The sequence below is a fragment of the Daphnia pulex genome, chromosome 4 (assembly GCF_021134715.1).
Source record: "Daphnia pulex isolate KAP4 chromosome 4, ASM2113471v1".
NCBI lineage: Eukaryota > Metazoa > Arthropoda > Branchiopoda > Diplostraca > Daphniidae > Daphnia > Daphnia pulex.
This window is the reverse complement of record NC_060020.1, coordinates 3,972,294-3,989,137: the sequence shown is the minus strand read 5'-3', so window position 1 is coordinate 3,989,137 and position 16,844 is coordinate 3,972,294. Positions and strand designations below refer to the sequence as shown.

The window sequence follows — 16,844 nt, the reverse complement described above, 5'->3', positions numbered from 1 at the left end:
ACATTCTTGTTTACGATTGTGTATTTTTCATATTGTTCCAACTTAAAGTTGCACTTTCAACTGGCCCTCGCGGAGACAATTACAAAAACCAAAGAAGAGAAAGTAGAACGGAGACAACATTGTGAATAGATTATGCACATCTAATTAACGTCCATTCCAAAAAATCAACTCGGTCTCAAAATTCTCATCAAAGAATACCGAGGTATCTAAATAACCCTTTTAAAATTTAGTTTTTTTTCACGATACAAACGATTAGTTCTAGAGAACAATTTCTTCCTGTGTTTTTTTTAACGGAGAGAGATCACGCTCGACCTTGTTCAGAAACGAGGCGAAAAGCATCAGAGGATGAAAATTAAGGTTATCAAATTGATGCTGAGGGCGAGTTGTGCAGCATTTCAATTGGACAGAATGGCGAGAGGAAGACACTGAAACCACTGATAGTTTTGTTGAACATTTTGGGCATGTACACCCATGAAAAAGAGTAAGAAAGAAAGAAAAAAAAAGGGAGAGTTGATTGTAATGCACTTACGTCTTCTTGCAAAAGCGGATGTGATAACGGAGAAGGAACAAAAAAAAAAAATAAATTCAAAGGTAGGAAGAAGAAAGGCAGAAAGAAGAAATTAACAGCTCAAAGAGCAGACCGAATCAAAAGTCGAGGGATTTTAGAATGCCAAATCTGTTGAGATCAGGGATATTGGCATTCTTGTTTGTAGTTAAAGTTCTTTATACGAATTAGAGAAGAATTCACTTTCAAACCTAATTGTGCTCTTCTATCACAATTTGGTAAAAAAAAATTGTAACACATTCTTGATTGATTGTCGCTGATTAACGACGTCGCCGAATTGACATCGATAGACATAACATCTTCTGGCTCTCATCAAATAAATATTTCCTTTAATCTGAATAAAAAAAGGAATACAACATCGAACAAACAAGCTTCTTATTTAGCCTCAATGGCAGGAATTGCAAAAAAGGGGAAATTTCTTTTTTTTTTTTCTTTCTGCGTAGTGATCCTTGCTGGCTTAGGCCGTGACAAAGATCGCTCATCATCAGCACAGTTCCTCGTCCCTAACCCCCTGTACTCCGCAAGAACTCTCTGATTCTTTAAGCTCCGAAGCCTATCAAGTTTCCGAACCGTTTAAACTTAACAAAGCCAACATTCTCGAAATGCCTGATCTGCGAGCTAAGCTGCAGTTGATTCCAACGGGACAACATAAAAGCTTATCGAACCCACTTTTCTAAATTTCTTTAGACCAAATATATACATGTAACATCAAAGCCATTCAACAGAAAGGAAAAGGTTTTCTCTTAAAAATTTTCTTAGTCGCGCCTGATCAAAACTAAAATGTCTGCATTTACGTTCGCGTGAGAGCTGAACCGGACGCAAAAAAACATGCGAGTGATCGTCTCGTCGAATCTGATCCCATCAACCCACGATTCAAAAATAAGCGAAAGACAAAGGATAAAGAAGATGAAAACAGGATAGATTGTCTAGCTTGTGGACTTGGAACGCTTACGCTTCCAGCAATCGGGAAACAAACGTCGATATTCTTCAGCTCTCAAGTGTGCCTCGGCGGTGTAAACTTCTTTTTCTGCTGGATTCAATCGTTTCCATGCATCTCCTAGCATTACACTGATGGCCCTGTTAAAACAAAAAAAAGGAGTTTAGAAAAAATTGTCAGAGACGAAATTAATGGATAATCACCTGTTATCACGTCCTGGGAACTGTTGAATGAGCTGGAGGCGATATTTTTGAGCGAAAAGCATAAATCCATTCATTGGGCGTTTAGCAGGAGAAGGGGCCAAGCTAGAGGACGTATCCTCACTCGTGACCTGATAACGTTTTTCATTATTCTTGGGTACTGCTGGTGGCATGACGAAATCGAACCTGAAAAACAAACATATTATTGGTTTACTTTGCATTGGAAAATATTGACAAATTTACCGTTGCAATCTTTCGCACAATTCGGATGTTCCTGGTTGAGGCTCGCTGTGTACGTAATCCTCCCTAGAAAGGGGCCCTCCATGAAATGTGTCAGATTCTTCTCTGCTTGCAGCAATATTATCAGGCGATTCTTCTTCCATTTCATTTTCCTGTGAAGTGGAATTAAAGAAAAAGAAGACGAATTGTTTTTAATGGTCACATCAAATGTTAAATTCTGAAAAGCGCTATACCTCCAATTTCCACGGACGACACTGGGCTAATTCTTCTTGACTGCTGCTGTGCAAAGATGGGGCGGGACTGAGCAATGATCCTGACCAGGAATACGATGAAAGTTTTGGATGAAAATGGGGTGGGAAAAAGGTTGAAGTGGGAGGGAAATTCATAGGAGATAGTGGGCTAGGAGTGGCAGGAGTGGGAAAGGCAGGACTTTGAGGAGCAGGGTAAGTGATCATGGTCTTTGTCTCAGAATACACACAAGGTTTTTCTTTTGAAGAAGTTTCAATTGCTACACTTTCTTGGTCGTCCTTTACTCCCACATTTGAGCTCATGTAGTCACCAAACACATCAGATTGATCAACTGATTCTTGTTTGATGACTGATAAGCGGCTAATATGTGGGCTGGTGGGTATGAACCCATAATATGTGCTCCGTTGCACAATGGCAGAAGATGGACCAGGACTAAGTGAATTGCAACCACTTTCATCATGAAATGTGGTCCAACTAAATGCTCTGTAAAAGAAAAAAGTTATGAGGAAGATTCAAAATACAATCAGGAGGATCAAAAATAAATTTCTAACCTTTTACGAAACGGCAAGTGCTTTTGATTTGAGCTAGCAGGACTTCTTGGGCTGGCTGAAAAGCTGATAAAGTCACTAACACTTTCTGAGCTGGTTAAATCCAGTGGTCCCCTTTTGCTTAAATCTAGTGGAGGCGGGATGGGCTTGATTTTTCTGATGGTCTGCTTAATGCAATGATTGTTTATCACTGTGGGGGTTGTTTCATCGGGATCGCATCTTGATGCCCTCCCATCGACAGCCCCCTTATCGATTTGGGCTGCCATTTTCTATTGAAGTTTATGTTAAATAGTTTTACAAAAGAAGGACAAAACATATCCCATGCACATGCTATAAAGATAATTTACCTTGCTTGCCCTGATGTTTCTCTTCTGGACAAAGCTTCACACCCAATCGTGAGCAGCCATTGTTTATAATAAAAATGACATTAATGTTTGCCGCTAGATGGCATAGAGTCCAGTTAATAAATTTTACGCTATATTTTTTTTAAATTATATAAAATTAAACGATAGGATGGATATCAATCACCATATAAAAACAAATTACCGATAAGAGAATATAAAGGAGATATATTAGCTCAGTCCTGATTGACTTCTGCACTATTCCATATTGAGGAACTCTGTTTGAAAATGAATATGAAAATATCTCGGAAATTTGAATTTTGGTTTCTTTAGTAATTGACGAACAAATCTATACCTAATAACCTCAAAATCCCAGGATCAAAGTGACAAAAAAAAACAGTCCTCCAAACACAAACTGCAAAACAAACAAAAAACCAACTTTATATTGAGTAGGTCGTAAATACTTGTTGGACACTAATGTGTCTGCGCATGTCGACAAGTGTTCGATGCTAGTCTGGACATCCTCGTCGTTCTTTGTATATAATCTATGGGAACATGCGTCAATAGGAAGTTTGCTATTATTAATGTAATTTTTCACTGTTTAGGCTACGCATGTTCCCTTAATGATATTAAAATCGTGGGAGATGTCAGTATATGTTATTTTGCAATTGGAGACCGTCTTTTGTTCGCCGGGACTTGTGACTATTATAATAACTTTTTATAAATAAGAAGTTTCTCGCACCGGGGCGCACGTATTAACTAGCTGGCAAACGCTACCACTTTTTGACGAGGATGTTGTATTGATCTACCAATAGTTTTAGAATCGTTCAGCCGCCGATATCGGGATGAACGATTATTGTAGTTTATGTATAACATGACGTATCAGACGGAAACGGTTATAAGAAAAAATTATCACACATTTTTAACAATTTCAATCATTTATCGCAAGAAATTATCAATGATTTCGTTTTTAAACCATGCTTGGCTAAATTGAATATGGTCACCTTCCACTTGTAGGAAATGGAGTTTTCCTTCATCATCCATTGCACGTAAACCAAGGCGATCCTAAGAGATTTTTTTTTAAATGTAATTAATAGAAAATTGTAATGTAAGACACGATGTACTTCAAGGTAAAGTTGCGAATCTTGAAGAGTGTAAGTTGAGTTCAAATCATTCTCCTTATAAAAACCGAACCATTCTGCACGGATATATTAAAGGTGAAGAGTAACACACTGTTAAAAATGTCGCGATTCAATTGAGCTTTAAAGCGGCGCGTACCTGTTTCAATTGGTTGGACAACTGTATCTTTAGTAAACTTAACCATGACGAAGTTTTTCAGTTGCTTAAGGTTATTTTTGTATGTATCATTTACAGACTATTAAAAGAAATAGCAGATAGTTTCGATTTCAGTTAAAAATAGGACCAATGAAAAATTCTCATACCCTTTCGTTATTGATATCCGCAAGAAATACACTTGCTTTTTTGTATGCCTTTTCATCTAGTGGATCATGCCAATATTCAGCAGGAGTAACAAAATTTTGAATCCATCTTGATAAAATTAGTTCTGTTAAAATTATTTTTGTAAATGTATAGGTCTCAAGTAGACAAACTTTTTGTAAGCTCCATGATTAAGTAGCGAGCGAACATAGTCACAAAATTTGACATCATCTCCTAGACAACGGGGTAACCCATATACACCTTGGTGTTGAGAGCCTAAAGTGACTAGATTTACCATCGGAGGATCAGGGCAACGTTGAGCTACAGCTCTCCTATAATAAGCAGAAAATTAAAATGATTCAAAGATAATCTTAACTATTCAACAATAAAGATATAATTACAAGAACTGCCCCCCTTGAGATACCCCTAATCCATGATATCCTAATGCTAATTTAGGGTCATTTTTGATCAGATCACACACAAATTCAACTTGATCGTTTGCATTCTTGATGTATGCATTTTCAAAATCCTACATAATATTGGAATTGTTGGTGTAAATTTTTAATTGAGCTATACTGAATTAATACCTCACGAATGGTCTTGCCAATCTTCAGCGAAATTACATAGACCTCAGGAATTTGTTGTTGTATAAATTTTTGTAGGCCCCCAATACTCAATGGATTGCAGCAAACATCACCTACATACCCATTTCAAAATTTATCATGAAATTGTGAATGAAGTAGAAACCTTAAATGTGATTACCTAATCCGTGCCAGATCACAATTGGTAGTATTGATAAAACCATTTGACAATTTATTAATAAGAGGAAAACACACATTAAGGGAAGTGTGTACTTCATTCTTGATTCTTTACCCAAGGAGGACTACTCATACACTTACGGGGTCAAGCTAATAAGTTGGCTTGGAATTTAGACAAAGCAGTTACGTAATTGAATTACAACCATGCACGAGTTTCTCACGTTGACATTTGACATTGACATTTGTGTATTTGACATTTCTTGGTGCTGGGCTGGCTTCAAAATTTATTCTTTTTTCAAGGTTAGTGTTGACTATTTTCAACAGGTGGCCAGGTTGGTTCATAATCGATCTCAATAGAGGGCTATTCAAGCGATCTTAAAAAAAAAGAATGTTGCAGGAAAAACAACAAAATCGTAAAAAGGTTATTAAAATAATTTAAAGTCGCTTCAAAAAAACGTAGAACTGCGGGTCATCGAAAGGGTGACGGCAAAATAGTTCACGAGTCACCACCGTTTTGGAGTTTTCCCATTTTTCTACGACACAACTTCCGTGAAAACAAGAACCCATTTAGAACTTAGTAAAATCAGATTTCCATTTTACCTCAGATTACCTTTTACCAAAACAAACTGGTATATCTGAGCGCTTTTTTTCTTTATGAGCCGTATTTCGTCATTAGCCACATTTTAGTGGGGCTCGGATTGCTCCCATGTGCTTGCGATTATAATGGACTCAACGTTGAATATTTTCTTCCATAATAGACGGCGACGTCTTTTTTAGATTTTTTTCTTTGTCCAACTTCAACTTGACGCACCAATCGAGGAATTTACTTTTTTTTGTTAATTACCTATTTACCTACCGTCTACCCTACCGAAATAAAAGACCGTTTTTTTCTAGCCGGTAGATGGCGAGAAACGAAACAACTGACAGAAATTCAGCAAAATGTCAGATTTTAATCATAAACATGAAAAGGTTACTTTTTTGTTTTATATAGGCCTACTTAGTTCTTCTTTATATCATTTGATTTTATTTGTTTTAAATACTAATTTTAAAGGTTTGAATATTAAACTCAATTTCTTGTTACAAAATTCAAATTTCTTTGCTGTGACTGGATACTCACATATATGACTGGTTATATTGACATATTGTATCAAACAAATAATGGGTTTAATTAATGATTGGTAAAGGTGCTGACAGGACTAGTCTTTCTTCAAGATGCTGCTTCTAGAAGTTCTCAGCTTACTAATGGAATGGTCAATATTTTGACTTCATTTGATGAAAGGCTTGCGAGACTTGAAAAGACCATTTTACCAGTCTACAATGAGACAAAAAATTTGCAACAGAAACAAGAAAGTAAATTATTAATGAGATCTCATATAATATCAATATTTCTTGTATTTCTAAATTTACAAAATCTAAATTTCTTTTTAACTTTCTTCGTGTTTATAGACATTGATAAAACATTAGCCTCTTTGGATCATGTCATTAGCTATTACAGTGTCAGCAAGGAAGTTGAGCCTGTCATAAAAGAGAGCCCTTCAAGTCAGGGTCTAGAAATTTTTCTCCAATCCCTCGGTCGATTGCAAGAAGCTATGCATTTCTTTGAGAGAAATAATCCACAGAGTGTGGAGTTAGAAAATGTTGTAAGTTTCATTTTTATTTACAATCACCATACCTTACAAACTTAAAAAACAACTTTTGTATTAGATGAGCCTATTTGAAACTGGCAAAGATAATATTATCAGCGAATTTAAAGAACACCTAGCAAAACATAGTCAAACCATTCCTGCTACAGCACTTTTGGAAGCTCTAGCAAATGATGAAGGTGAACCCCATTTATCTATAACTACCTGAAAATTCAATGTAATGTTCCATTTTCATTCCAGAGGAGATAAGTATAAATCACTTCTCTGCAGATGTGAAAGACAATTTGATGCAAATAGCTGATTGGCTTGTAACTCACAATGAAGATGACTTCATGAATGTAACTTGTAATCATCAATCATTAATCCACGACATATTAAATAAACTTTGTCACTGATTTACTTTCCAGGTTTACGCTCGGTTTCGCGCAAATACTGTGCAGAAAACCCTTCTTGGCCTTCGTGATCATTTGAGAAGTTCATCTACTGGGGTATCGAGTCACCAAGGCGTGAGTCCCGTAGCTGCCATGTCGGGAACGGCTACATTGCTGGTAATCTAATATTTATTGTGACTACTATTAGGCAATATATAATGAACTTCTTTTATAATTTTCAGGCAAAATCAGGTGTCAAAGCCAGTTATGACACTCCAAGTAGAAAGACATCTAAGAAACTACAGCAAATGCTTGAGCGCAAGGCCAACCAAATGCTTTTGAAAGCTTCTCAAACGTTGGAAAGCTCTACAGGACTGGCTTTGGGCCCCAGGAGAAGCGCTGCGGGTGAGAAGACGAAATTAAATTTATTTTACTTTTTCCCAATTATCATTATTGTTTCTTCTTCAGACAGTATAAAAGAAGATGCTGTCGAAGAACACGAAATCGAATCGTTCTTAACCGAATTCACGGCACTTTTGCGACTACTGCAGAGTGAACTGAGACTTATGTTGGGTATTGTCCCTTTGCCGCATCAAAAAGCTGTTCTGTCTATCATTCTCAGAGACGCATTGGAAATGATCTGTCACGATGCCGAGGTTGGAAATATTCTTGATTCAATTTCATCGGTTAGTCATTCTTGTACTTTACTAATTTTTAGAGCTTAAGCGGCCGAGCGCGCCGAAGTGTTTCTCGTCAAGAGTTCGGTCCCGTTTTGCTTCTTTTTCCTGCCTTACGCCATTTAGTGTGTTTTAAAGGCGACTGTGATAAATTGCTGGAAGGATGCGATTCTTCTGTTCGCACACGATTTTACGCAATGGTTAATAATCTCCATACAACCGTAAGCTAATAACTCACCATAATTTAGATTCGTTTTTATCACTGTGTTATTTTGTGATTGATTAGTGCGGCAAGGCCCTTGAAGACTTTGCAGAATCTGTGCGTTCTGAATCTGCAGCTCCATTGCCTAGAGATGGCACGGTCTATGAAATGACGAGCAATGTCGTTCTTTTTCTCGGCCAGTTGACTGATTTGTCTGACACAGTCGGTCCGCTTCTCGCCCAAGATCAAAGTTATTCCAACGCATTGGTACACACTCAACCCTGGCCGAAACCTCAGAGAAACAAAGCTTTACTAGGACTTTATATCAGTAATTCATTTTTCTTGTTCAGGTTTAACTTAAAATCTGGTTTGATTAACAAATTACCCTTTTTTTTTTAGAAAAAGTGTTGGTTCAACTAAATTTAACTTTAGTTACTAAAAGCGATGCGTACAGCGATTCTTCTTTGCGCTATATTTTTCGATTAAATAACAGCCACTATTTGTTAAGCGCACTACAGCGTAGTGGCCTACTAGACCTGTTGAAGGTAAAGCACAAAATTGTAGTCAAAGTAAATGTAATCACATATTTTGGTGTTTTTAGGTTGTGGAACCAGAATGCGAGCCGATTTACCGAGAAATGATCAACGAACAGAAGAGGCTTTATTCTCAAAGGTATTGATACTTTGTTCCTTTCCTTTGAATTTTTTGTTGAACTCACCGTTACTATTCAATTAATTAAATAACCTACAGTTGGAACAAGGTCTTAGCCCCAATATGGAATTCGGAAGATGTTCCAGCATCTGTACTTCTTTCCGGCAGGTTACGGGAAAAGGATAAAGCTTTAATTAAAGAAAAGTTCTCGGTAGGTCTTCAAAAGTTAAAATATAAGCTTTACATGTGTTAAAATGTTGTTTTTTGATCCGATAAATCTTTTAGACCCTTAACAAGGAGTTTGAAGAATTGTCCAGAGAGCAACGAGGTTATTCAGTGCCAGACGTTGAGCTTCGCGAGAGTCTGAAGCGTGATAACAAAGAGTACATCCTGCCGAAGTATCAGGCTTTCTATGACAAGTACAGCAACGCGCAGTTCAGCAAACACAGTGAAAAATACATCAAGTACTCACCGGCCCAAATTTCATCGGTAATCGATACATTTTTCGACGTTGCTGCATGATGATCAAAACGATCAAGGTTAACAAAAAATCATCCTGATTGTATTTTCAACACCAAATTTAAATTTATTAAAAAATGAAATTACAATAGCGACAAGTCTGAATTCTATTAAAACAAAGAGGAAATTATATCCTTCAGCGATGACTAAACAGCATGTACACACTTGTACAGGCACATTCCATTCCATTTCACAAATAAACAAAACCTGCTAAACGTTCAACTTTGACGTGTAGAACAGGAGACACATGAGAAAAATAAAACGGCTCTACCTTGTTTTGTGCATAATACTGATGACAGCTGTTGTCTTAGAAACGTAGCACCGCTAGATTAAACTGAGCCACTCGAAGGACGTTTAAACGCATCAAACAAATTCTAGAAAACAGATAGGACGCAACACTTGTCATCAGAAAATTCAATTTTGTCACTCCTTCACACCCGAGGACTAGGATACTATTTAGGGTCTTGGTTGGTAAGCCTTCGCGTTCTCGTCAAGCCTGTTTTGAGCACGTTTTACCATGTTCATCCCAATGCGCAACCTACAATCGTTATTTAAAAAAACAAAACGTTACAAAACAAGTATACAATAACTGAATTGCGATATTACCTGACAGTCACGGGAACAGTAGAATGTGGTTTGACACCCGCTGCACTTTTGCTGAGCTTCTTGTCCACACTTCAGGCAAGTGTAAAGCGGGTGTTGCTGTGGCTGCGGAACATCTCGTGAGAGTCGACGAATGGCAGGCTGTCTAGCAATGTCCGACTGCTGGCCAGGAAAATGTCTTTGCGCTTGAGCATTAATTGGCGGCGAAGACATGGGCATATGGCGTTGCTGCTGCATGATTTGGTGTTGTGCGTTTTGCAAGGAATGGGCTTGTGAATGTGGAACTTGCTGTTGTTGCATTCCGCTCAAGTGATGTGATACTGTCGGCTGATTTGTCAGCTGTTGCGAGGAAGATTGTTGTCTTATTCGCTGCTGCTGAACGGGTGCTTGTGCTTGTTGTAGGTGCGATCCAAGAATGGACATATTTTGCTGGCGCGAGGGACTGTCTCCTGCAATAGGACCAGCCAAACGATTGTGAAGTTGCTGAGATGAGCCCAATGACTGTTGCGAACCATTAGGGTGCATGTACTGGTGTTGTAGTGTCGCCTGTTGCTGCTGTCGATAAGGCCCAGCTTGGTAATTGACGGGTGCTTGCATCCGATTAGACTGCAGGTTTTGAACGTATGCTTGGTGTGCAGTTTGCTGTGCAGTTTGTTGTGGCCAAGTAGAATGTGGTGGTGGAACTGTTTGCTGAACCGCAGGCATGCGATGTCTACCTGTGTACTGTGCGTTAATTATAGGTACAACAACAGCAGTATTTTGCACTACAGTTGACTGATATGCAACCATTCCGTTATTCACGGAGTTGCCAGTCCATCCTTGACGTGGCATACCGGGATGTCCCTCCATCGCAACAGTGTTTGGGCTGTGTTGTGTAGGACCAGGCGTCTGCTGATTAACCTGACGATTTTGATTGGTGATCATTGTATTCAGCGCACCGATGGGCGAATGATCGCCTTGCGTAACAGTGTTAACTGGAGTCCGGTCGGCTGATGAACGTTCGACTGAATTTTGATTACTAGCTTGCATTTGGTTTGCCAATGTTGGAGATCGGAATGCTTCTGGAGTAGCTAGATGGATCGTAAAAGTCGGCATCGATGATTTCCCCGATGAGGGAGAAAATTCTACGCGAGACGGAAGTATAGCTGACTGATCTTTATACTTTGTCCCAATGTCAATAGCGGATCGCAGGTTGTTTTCTAACATTTGCTTCATATAAGTTGAATCCACGGCTGCCATTCCGTACCAATTAGCTTTTTGAGCTTGATGAATGATCGAATCGAACAGTAGAGCGGCCGTAGTATTCTTCTTAAGCATTAGCCGATAGAAAGGTATAAGGTAATCTTTCATTATCCCAGCACTTTGGCGCAACAATGGGTTATCACGGGCAATGTTAGAAAAATCCTTTGAACAGGAATAACTGCATTTCCAGTGGGTAAAATTGCGACAGCCGTTCACAATTTCTTGATACAGAATCGCTTCATCATCCGAATTAGCCGTTGGACTGTTTGGATTAATAAACTGGGCATAGAAGGGGTAAGCTTCACTTAAAGACTTCAAGGAAATAGGGTGTGGAGACAGAGCGAACGAAGCTGGAGTTATATTTTGGCTAGTAGATGCTTGAGTAGGTTCAGGATTGGTCAAGTTTTCTACTCGGAGAGCAATAGGATTGCTGGATGGCGTAGACTGAATGATGGATGGCGATCCAAGTGTCGTGGTTGTTACGTTAGATAAAGTGGGACTACCACCAGCAACTGATGTACTCGGTATTCTCAAACACATTGGCTGAGTCTGAGGTGAAAAATCAGTTTCCATAACGACAGGAGATGGCACTTCTGAAGAAACAGCAACAGTCTCTATGATATGATATGTTGACCCTGTATCTTCTATCAATAAGTTTGATAATGATTCAGCAACTGTCACTGGTGGTACCGTAGTTGGCAACTGTTGTGCAAACGGAAACTGATGAGGAGATTGTCTTGAATCAGGTGAAGTTGGATTATCTAATGCAGAATTCTCCGGCTGCGTGGCAGGTTTCGACGCAGTTTCTTCTTTTTTTTCTTCTTGGATTTTAATTGGAAGCAACTGACACAGTTTAGGAATCAAATATTCAAATTCCATGTTGTCGTCTATGACTGCAATGTGCTGTCTTTTCACTTCAATTTCTTTCAGTTTCTTACAGTATTCAATTTTGATGGACTCCTCTTCAATGTCAACAATCCGTAGACATTTCCCCTTTCCATCGTCTGCAAGTTCACTCAATTTGGACTTGATATTTTCAATTTCAGAGGTAACTTTGCTTAGGTATTCATTCAACTCTTGGCTCATTTGACGAGCCTCTTCCAAACGTTTCACAAGTGTTTCGTGTTCTTCATTTTTCTGTCGGAAAACCTGTTCGGCTTTTTGATGAATTGCTTCTGTCTCCTTATGCGTAGCTGACTTATTTGCCACCTGCTCTGTTAGATCAGCAACGAGCTTTTCATTGTCACTCATATCATTAAACAATGGATGTGATTCGACAAGCTTAGTGTCACCCAAATCAAGCTGCTGTCGGATCAACAGCACTTGTAGCTCCCTAAGCTTGATTTCAGTTTGAAGAACCATGTGATGAGTCCTTTTCTTATCCGCCGCTAGTCGGTTGCGTTCTTCACGCGCAACATTGACTGCGTCTGACAGTGTTTCAACCAAAATGACGTCCGCGGATATGGCAGTATTTTTCACGGTTAATTCTTCTTCCAATTCTTTAGACTTGAGTAGAAGTAGCCGCAGTTCTTTGCCCAACGTTTTACGCTCAGCAATAATTGCTGACAATGCGGATTCGATCTCTATTTTTTCCAATCCGATTTGCGATTCTTGCTGATCAAGCTGCTCAGTTGGGACATCGATCGGCATGCAGCACATCTTCTTAGCCGGCGAAAAATTTTCATCTGAACTATTTTCATTATCTTTGTCTCCAATAATTGGCAATATGACTTCTGGCTCCGTCTCGAGATTAGCAGACACAGGCGAACTAGGGATTGCTGTTTCAGGAACTACTTCAACTCCCTGTTCAGATGCAGATGCAGCAGGTGATGCGCAAATAGCGCTTTCTTCTAAACCTTCTCGTGGAACTATCTGATCTTCTACTCTGTCGATTAGGTCATTTTCTGTTAAACAAAAATTGTTATCAGTCAACATATAATTCCACTGAGACAACATCAAAATGCAAACCTGGTTTCTCAACTTCCATTACGGTGGAACCATCTGCTTCAGAATTTTGTAAAGTTTCTGGAAAATATAAGTGTTAAACAAAAGCACTTACAAGAAGAGCTCAAGAAATGCTAAAGTACCTGTTTCGCTTTTTGATGTAATTAAAGCTGTTTCATTGGTCGTTTCTGTGAGGCTACTGTCGACCACCGATGAACTTTGTGCGTCATCTACTGCCAAGCAAATGAAATTATCATTTGAGCTTATGATTTGCATTATCGAATATTAATTTACCGCTTTCCTGGTTTACAGAAACGGGCGGAGAGATATCTTCAACATCATTTTGCGATTTGCTACTATGATTGCTGCTGGGTTTTCCAATTATATCATTATCGGTCGGCACAGAGAATTTGTTTTCTACTTTAAGATTTGATCAATAATAAGATATTTTAAAAATAAGAATGATAAGAATGATAAATATGGCTCTTTACCTCCATCTTCTGTTTCTTTGGTTTCTTCGGGTAGTTCCTCTTCACAAACTTTATGGGACGAGCCGATTTCAGGTGAGCGTTCTAATGTAACGTCCATTTCATTCTCTGTAGCATCATTTAAGGGGAATGTGTCGTCAGCCGTTGTGTTTGTTTTATCTGGCGATGCAAGATTAACAAATTCGGGTTCTACGTCGTCGGTAGCACTGTTAACGCTCCGTCTATCCATATCCATATCAAGGGCAACTGTTGTGGCAGAATCACTACGGGGAAGATCGCAATTCTGTTCATCTTCCACTAGTGCATCAATAACTTCTTTTGGCTCTTCAAACACTTCTTCATCTGTGATTTCCTCATCAGCAGAAGCGGGCTTGGGAATAGAAACGGAAACTTCCCCACCTTTGTCTATCGCGACGGTTTCTTCACTACCATCAACGTCTTCGCCATTATCGGACTGCACAAAACCAAAAATGTTGATTTAATTTAATATAATCACCAAGGAAATCATTTCGTATACATACTTGCTTCTTGCTTTCTAGCGTAGAAATATCCAAAGGGCATTTGCTGCCGTCTTTCGACTTCTCTTTCGATTTCTTCTTCTTTCTTTCGTGCTTTCTATCTTTTTTCTGAGAATGCTTGGTTTGAAGTTCCGATGAAGATAAACCGCTTCCACCCGTTTCAGTGTGATGGCCAGATTTTGCAGCTACACTCGTTTCTGAACTAGGTTCAGATTTTGAAGATTTAAATTTTTCTTTTTCCAACTTTTTCTTTGTTTTTCCTTTCTCTTTATCGCTCGTTTCGGATCCCTTAGTTTTTTTGTCAAATTCCGGCTTTTCTCCTTGATAATGTTTTGACCTCTTTTTCGAACTGTCTGAATCAACACTTTCATCTTTTTTTAGCTTCTTATGGGTTTCATAGACAGCATCAGCTTCTGTGAATGCATCTTCCAATGATGCTTTTCTTTTGAGACAAGTGGGTACACCCCCTATAAAGCAAAAGTATTGAATTAGCAACACACACATATGTTATAAATTTTCTATGAAAAAAATACAAAATGGTTTAAATTATACCTGTCAGATTAATCTTTAAATTGAGTGAACTAGAACTATGATCTCTGGGATCAGGGGATTTCTTGACAATTTGATATCGCTGCATGGCATCTCTATCAATATTAGCTGTACAATCTGGTAATTTGTTCTTCACACATTTCTCAATTTTCTTCAAGAGAACAACAGGTTCAGAATTTAACTGGTACAGAGCTTTCAGCATAGTAGAATGTTACCCTACAACAACAAAAAATATGATCAATCAAGGTATTTTGTAAAAGTATGTTATTTTTAGTTGGCCTTAAAAGCTGATCACATTTGGGATATAGGAATTGTATCTTAATGTGAGACGATTAGACCAGTTTTATATGGTGACCTTAAACACACCTTAGCATGGGCAAAGAATTAAATAACTATTAGTTAACTAGATACATACATCAGAAAGACGTACATTCAAGAAAAAGCAAACAGAAAGCATAATTAATGTTACTGCCAATGATAAGTACTTAACTACCCACGCAGAGGAAAATTGTTGAGACATAATTTTGTCTTGCTTTTGACTTATTGAAAGGAGACATTAGCCATATTGCTTCACACATACATCTGCGTTTTGTACAACGCATGTAATGTTACGCACTTATCTTATCTATTGCGGTGTAAAGAAGAGGGAATTTTTAAAAGTTTAAGCTACATCATTGTTTACAGGCTTTATTTCCATTACTCATTGGTTGTTGCTTGACATGGGTATTTCCTTCTAATGATTACCTGAAAACTCAAAGGAGTATAAAAAGTATTTTCTTGAATCCTTGTAGTGATTATTAAGTAACAGAGAGAATGAAGAAAACATAAGAATGTGAATTCTATAGCTATTAAATGCATGTGGAGAAAGGCAACTTTGTAGACATGAATTTTCCCTTCGTGAACGTGAGGACAACTAGTGACATCTTACAATAAACTAAATTACTTCATTTTGCTTACCATGCTTAAATGGTTAATGAGTTTTCTTTTCCGCGTGTAATATATTTTCACAGTGAAATTTTTCAGAAAAACGGGTGACCTCGGGGACTGGGTGAAAGTACCAGCTAAAAAGATAAAAATATTAATTTGATTTCCTATAAGTGCTCGGAAAACCATAATGAAAAATGCACTTGTAAGCAGAATATCCTCTTTTCGAGCTTCTTTTTGATGGATTGTTTATTTAGAAAGGATGAAGAGAAATTTACCGACTTAAGATTTCATCCCTTTCACAATTAAACGCCATTGGTCGAGAGCAGCAATGATGCTCTGGTGATGTGCTGATGGAGAGCAACAGACTGTGCGTATGGAAAGGTGTTCTGAAATTTCCCTGACTCGTTTGACTTTGACAAAATTCGATTGTACACAGTGAGGGGAACTGTTGAATAATTAAGTTTGAGCTACTCCATCGATCTCAAATGGAACGAAACGAAATAATAACATTGTCGCCAAGGGAGGGGCGAGACTACGAATGAAAAGAGAATGCGCACTATATCGTGCGTGTTTTTTTTTTTCAGTGGAACTGTTATTTTCAAATTCTATATTCGTTATTTTTATGAGAAGTTGGAAAAAATAGATTAAATCTGAACTTACAATGCTTGGATGTTTTCAAGTGTCAGTCAGTTGTAGAGTGTTGAATACGGAGCACTTAATCCCTTAAAAAACTACAATTAAACTTATTGGGGGAGCTTAGATCTTGTCAAGTCGAATGTTCTAAAATAAATTGGCCTTGAGTTAGTTGGATTGCTAGCCGGTTTTCCAGAGATGGTTCTCATTGATTTCGTGCTACACAAAGCTATTGCCTTTAGTCGCTTGATGGTTGCCAGGCGATTGGTAAACTGGTTTCACTGTCGTTGGCTTGTTGCTGCTGCTGATCTCCACAACGTTCAATGAGGCACTGCGGCTATAAGGAGATCTAGCAGTGTATAAACAGGTGTAGCTTGTAGCTTCTAGCTTGAATACGCAGCCGGTTTTTACTCTAAAAAGTGAAACTCCACCCATCATGGCCCTTTTCCTTCATATACCCATTTAGGGTTTATGTAAATGCTTCTCCATATGTTTTTATTTATACATGTCGTTAACTAAAATCAAGTATCGTGGCCCCTTCAAATCAACAACTGACACGTCAGCGAGTTTGCATAGAGCAACAGCAATCACATGACCTACAA

At 38.3% G+C, this 16,844-nt stretch overlaps 4 protein-coding genes across 21 annotated transcripts; 1 reads left to right on the top strand and 3 right to left on the bottom strand.

Moving 5' to 3' along the window:
• Positions 1–3: 3 nt before the first annotated feature.
• Positions 4–3,214, bottom strand: LOC124192976 (transcription factor SOX-13-like). The gene is made up of 6 exons (XM_046586592.1): positions 3,087–3,214; positions 2,743–3,008; positions 2,176–2,674; positions 1,946–2,094; positions 1,706–1,888; positions 4–1,642 (listed from the first exon to the last, which is right to left on the bottom strand). The coding sequence occupies exons 2-6, from the start codon at positions 3,003–3,005 to the stop codon at positions 1,492–1,494; spliced, it is 1,245 nt and encodes a 414-aa protein (XP_046442548.1). The 5' UTR covers positions 3,006–3,008; positions 3,087–3,214; the 3' UTR covers positions 4–1,491.
• A 645-nt stretch (positions 3,215–3,859) lies between these two features.
• LOC124192984 (palmitoyl-protein thioesterase 1-like) lies at positions 3,860–5,573 on the bottom strand. The gene is made up of 8 exons (XM_046586604.1): positions 5,280–5,573; positions 5,105–5,214; positions 4,919–5,046; positions 4,691–4,849; positions 4,523–4,628; positions 4,359–4,455; positions 4,205–4,278; positions 3,860–4,145 (listed from the first exon to the last, which is right to left on the bottom strand). Exons 1-8 carry the CDS (start codon positions 5,374–5,376, stop codon positions 4,020–4,022), a joined length of 897 nt encoding a protein of 298 aa, XP_046442560.1. The 5' UTR covers positions 5,377–5,573; the 3' UTR covers positions 3,860–4,019.
• Positions 5,574–6,112: 539 nt separating this feature from the next.
• LOC124192971 (exocyst complex component 7-like) lies at positions 6,113–9,427 on the top strand. Of its 2 annotated transcripts, none has more exons than XM_046586584.1 (14): positions 6,113–6,244; positions 6,460–6,625; positions 6,722–6,915; positions 6,980–7,097; positions 7,159–7,256; positions 7,326–7,466; positions 7,532–7,694; positions 7,758–7,945; positions 8,008–8,187; positions 8,253–8,496; positions 8,568–8,713; positions 8,770–8,840; positions 8,919–9,030; positions 9,105–9,427. In XM_046586584.1, the coding sequence occupies exons 1-14, from the start codon at positions 6,215–6,217 to the stop codon at positions 9,339–9,341; spliced, it is 2,088 nt and encodes a 695-aa protein (XP_046442540.1). In that variant the 5' UTR covers positions 6,113–6,214; the 3' UTR covers positions 9,342–9,427. The 2 variants fall into 2 exon arrangements, with proteins under 2 accessions (XP_046442540.1, XP_046442541.1); XM_046586585.1 differs by lacking the exon at positions 6,113–6,244 and adding an exon at positions 6,381–6,403.
• On the bottom strand, positions 9,360–16,649 carry LOC124192964. Of its 17 annotated transcripts, XM_046586577.1 has the most exons (11): positions 16,270–16,647; positions 15,885–15,974; positions 15,640–15,743; positions 14,686–14,898; positions 14,137–14,600; positions 13,619–14,069; positions 13,422–13,544; positions 13,271–13,357; positions 13,152–13,208; positions 9,945–13,087; positions 9,360–9,876 (listed from the first exon to the last, which is right to left on the bottom strand). In XM_046586577.1, exons 4-11 carry the CDS (start codon positions 14,882–14,884, stop codon positions 9,829–9,831), a joined length of 4,572 nt encoding a protein of 1,523 aa, XP_046442533.1. In that variant the 5' UTR covers positions 14,885–14,898; positions 15,640–15,743; positions 15,885–15,974; positions 16,270–16,647; the 3' UTR covers positions 9,360–9,828. The 17 variants fall into 17 exon arrangements, with proteins under 17 accessions (XP_046442533.1, XP_046442517.1, XP_046442527.1 ...); XM_046586561.1 differs by lacking the exon at positions 15,885–15,974 and having other exon boundaries at positions 13,271–13,360; positions 13,422–13,547; positions 16,270–16,649; XM_046586571.1 differs by having other exon boundaries at positions 13,422–13,547; positions 15,885–16,648.
• Positions 16,650–16,844: the final 195 nt, after the last annotated feature.

Bases quoted from the DNA above. Each gene is read 5' to 3' on its own strand.
- LOC124192976 (XM_046586592.1), bottom strand. From the start codon at position 3,005: ATGGCAGCCCAAATCGATAAGGGGGCTGTCGATGGGAGGGCATCAAGA. The intron at 1,889-1,945 runs GTAAATTTGTCA...TTTGTTTTTCAG, and splicing joins TTGTGCGAAAGATTGCAACG to GTTCGATTTCGTCATGCCAC. The intron at 1,643-1,705 runs GTGATTATCCAT...TTGTTTTAACAG, and splicing joins TTCCCAGGACGTGATAACAG to GGCCATCAGTGTAATGCTAG.
- LOC124192984 (XM_046586604.1), bottom strand. From the start codon at position 5,376: ATGAAGTACACACTTCCCTTAATGTGTGTTTTCCTCTTATTAATAAAT. The intron at 5,047-5,104 runs GTATTAATTCAG...AATATTATGTAG, and splicing joins TTGGCAAGACCATTCGTGAG to GATTTTGAAAATGCATACAT. The intron at 4,456-4,522 runs GTATGAGAATTT...TTCTTTTAATAG, and splicing joins CGGATATCAATAACGAAAGG to TCTGTAAATGATACATACAA.
- LOC124192971 (XM_046586584.1), top strand. From the start codon at position 6,215: ATGTCAGATTTTAATCATAAACATGAAAAG. The intron at 6,916-6,979 runs GTAAGTTTCATT...CTTTTGTATTAG, and splicing joins GTGTGGAGTTAGAAAATGTT to ATGAGCCTATTTGAAACTGG. The intron at 8,188-8,252 runs GTAAGCTAATAA...GTGATTGATTAG, and splicing joins TTAATAATCTCCATACAACC to TGCGGCAAGGCCCTTGAAGA.
- LOC124192964 (XM_046586561.1), bottom strand. From the start codon at position 14,884: ATGCTGAAAGCTCTGTACCAGTTAAATTCTGAACCTGTTGTTCTCTTG. The intron at 14,070-14,136 runs GTATGTATACGA...GGTTTTGTGCAG, and splicing joins CGCTAGAAAGCAAGAAGCAA to TCCGATAATGGCGAAGACGT. The intron at 13,548-13,618 runs GTAAAGAGCCAT...CAAATCTTAAAG, and splicing joins CAAAGAAACAGAAGATGGAG to TAGAAAACAAATTCTCTGTG.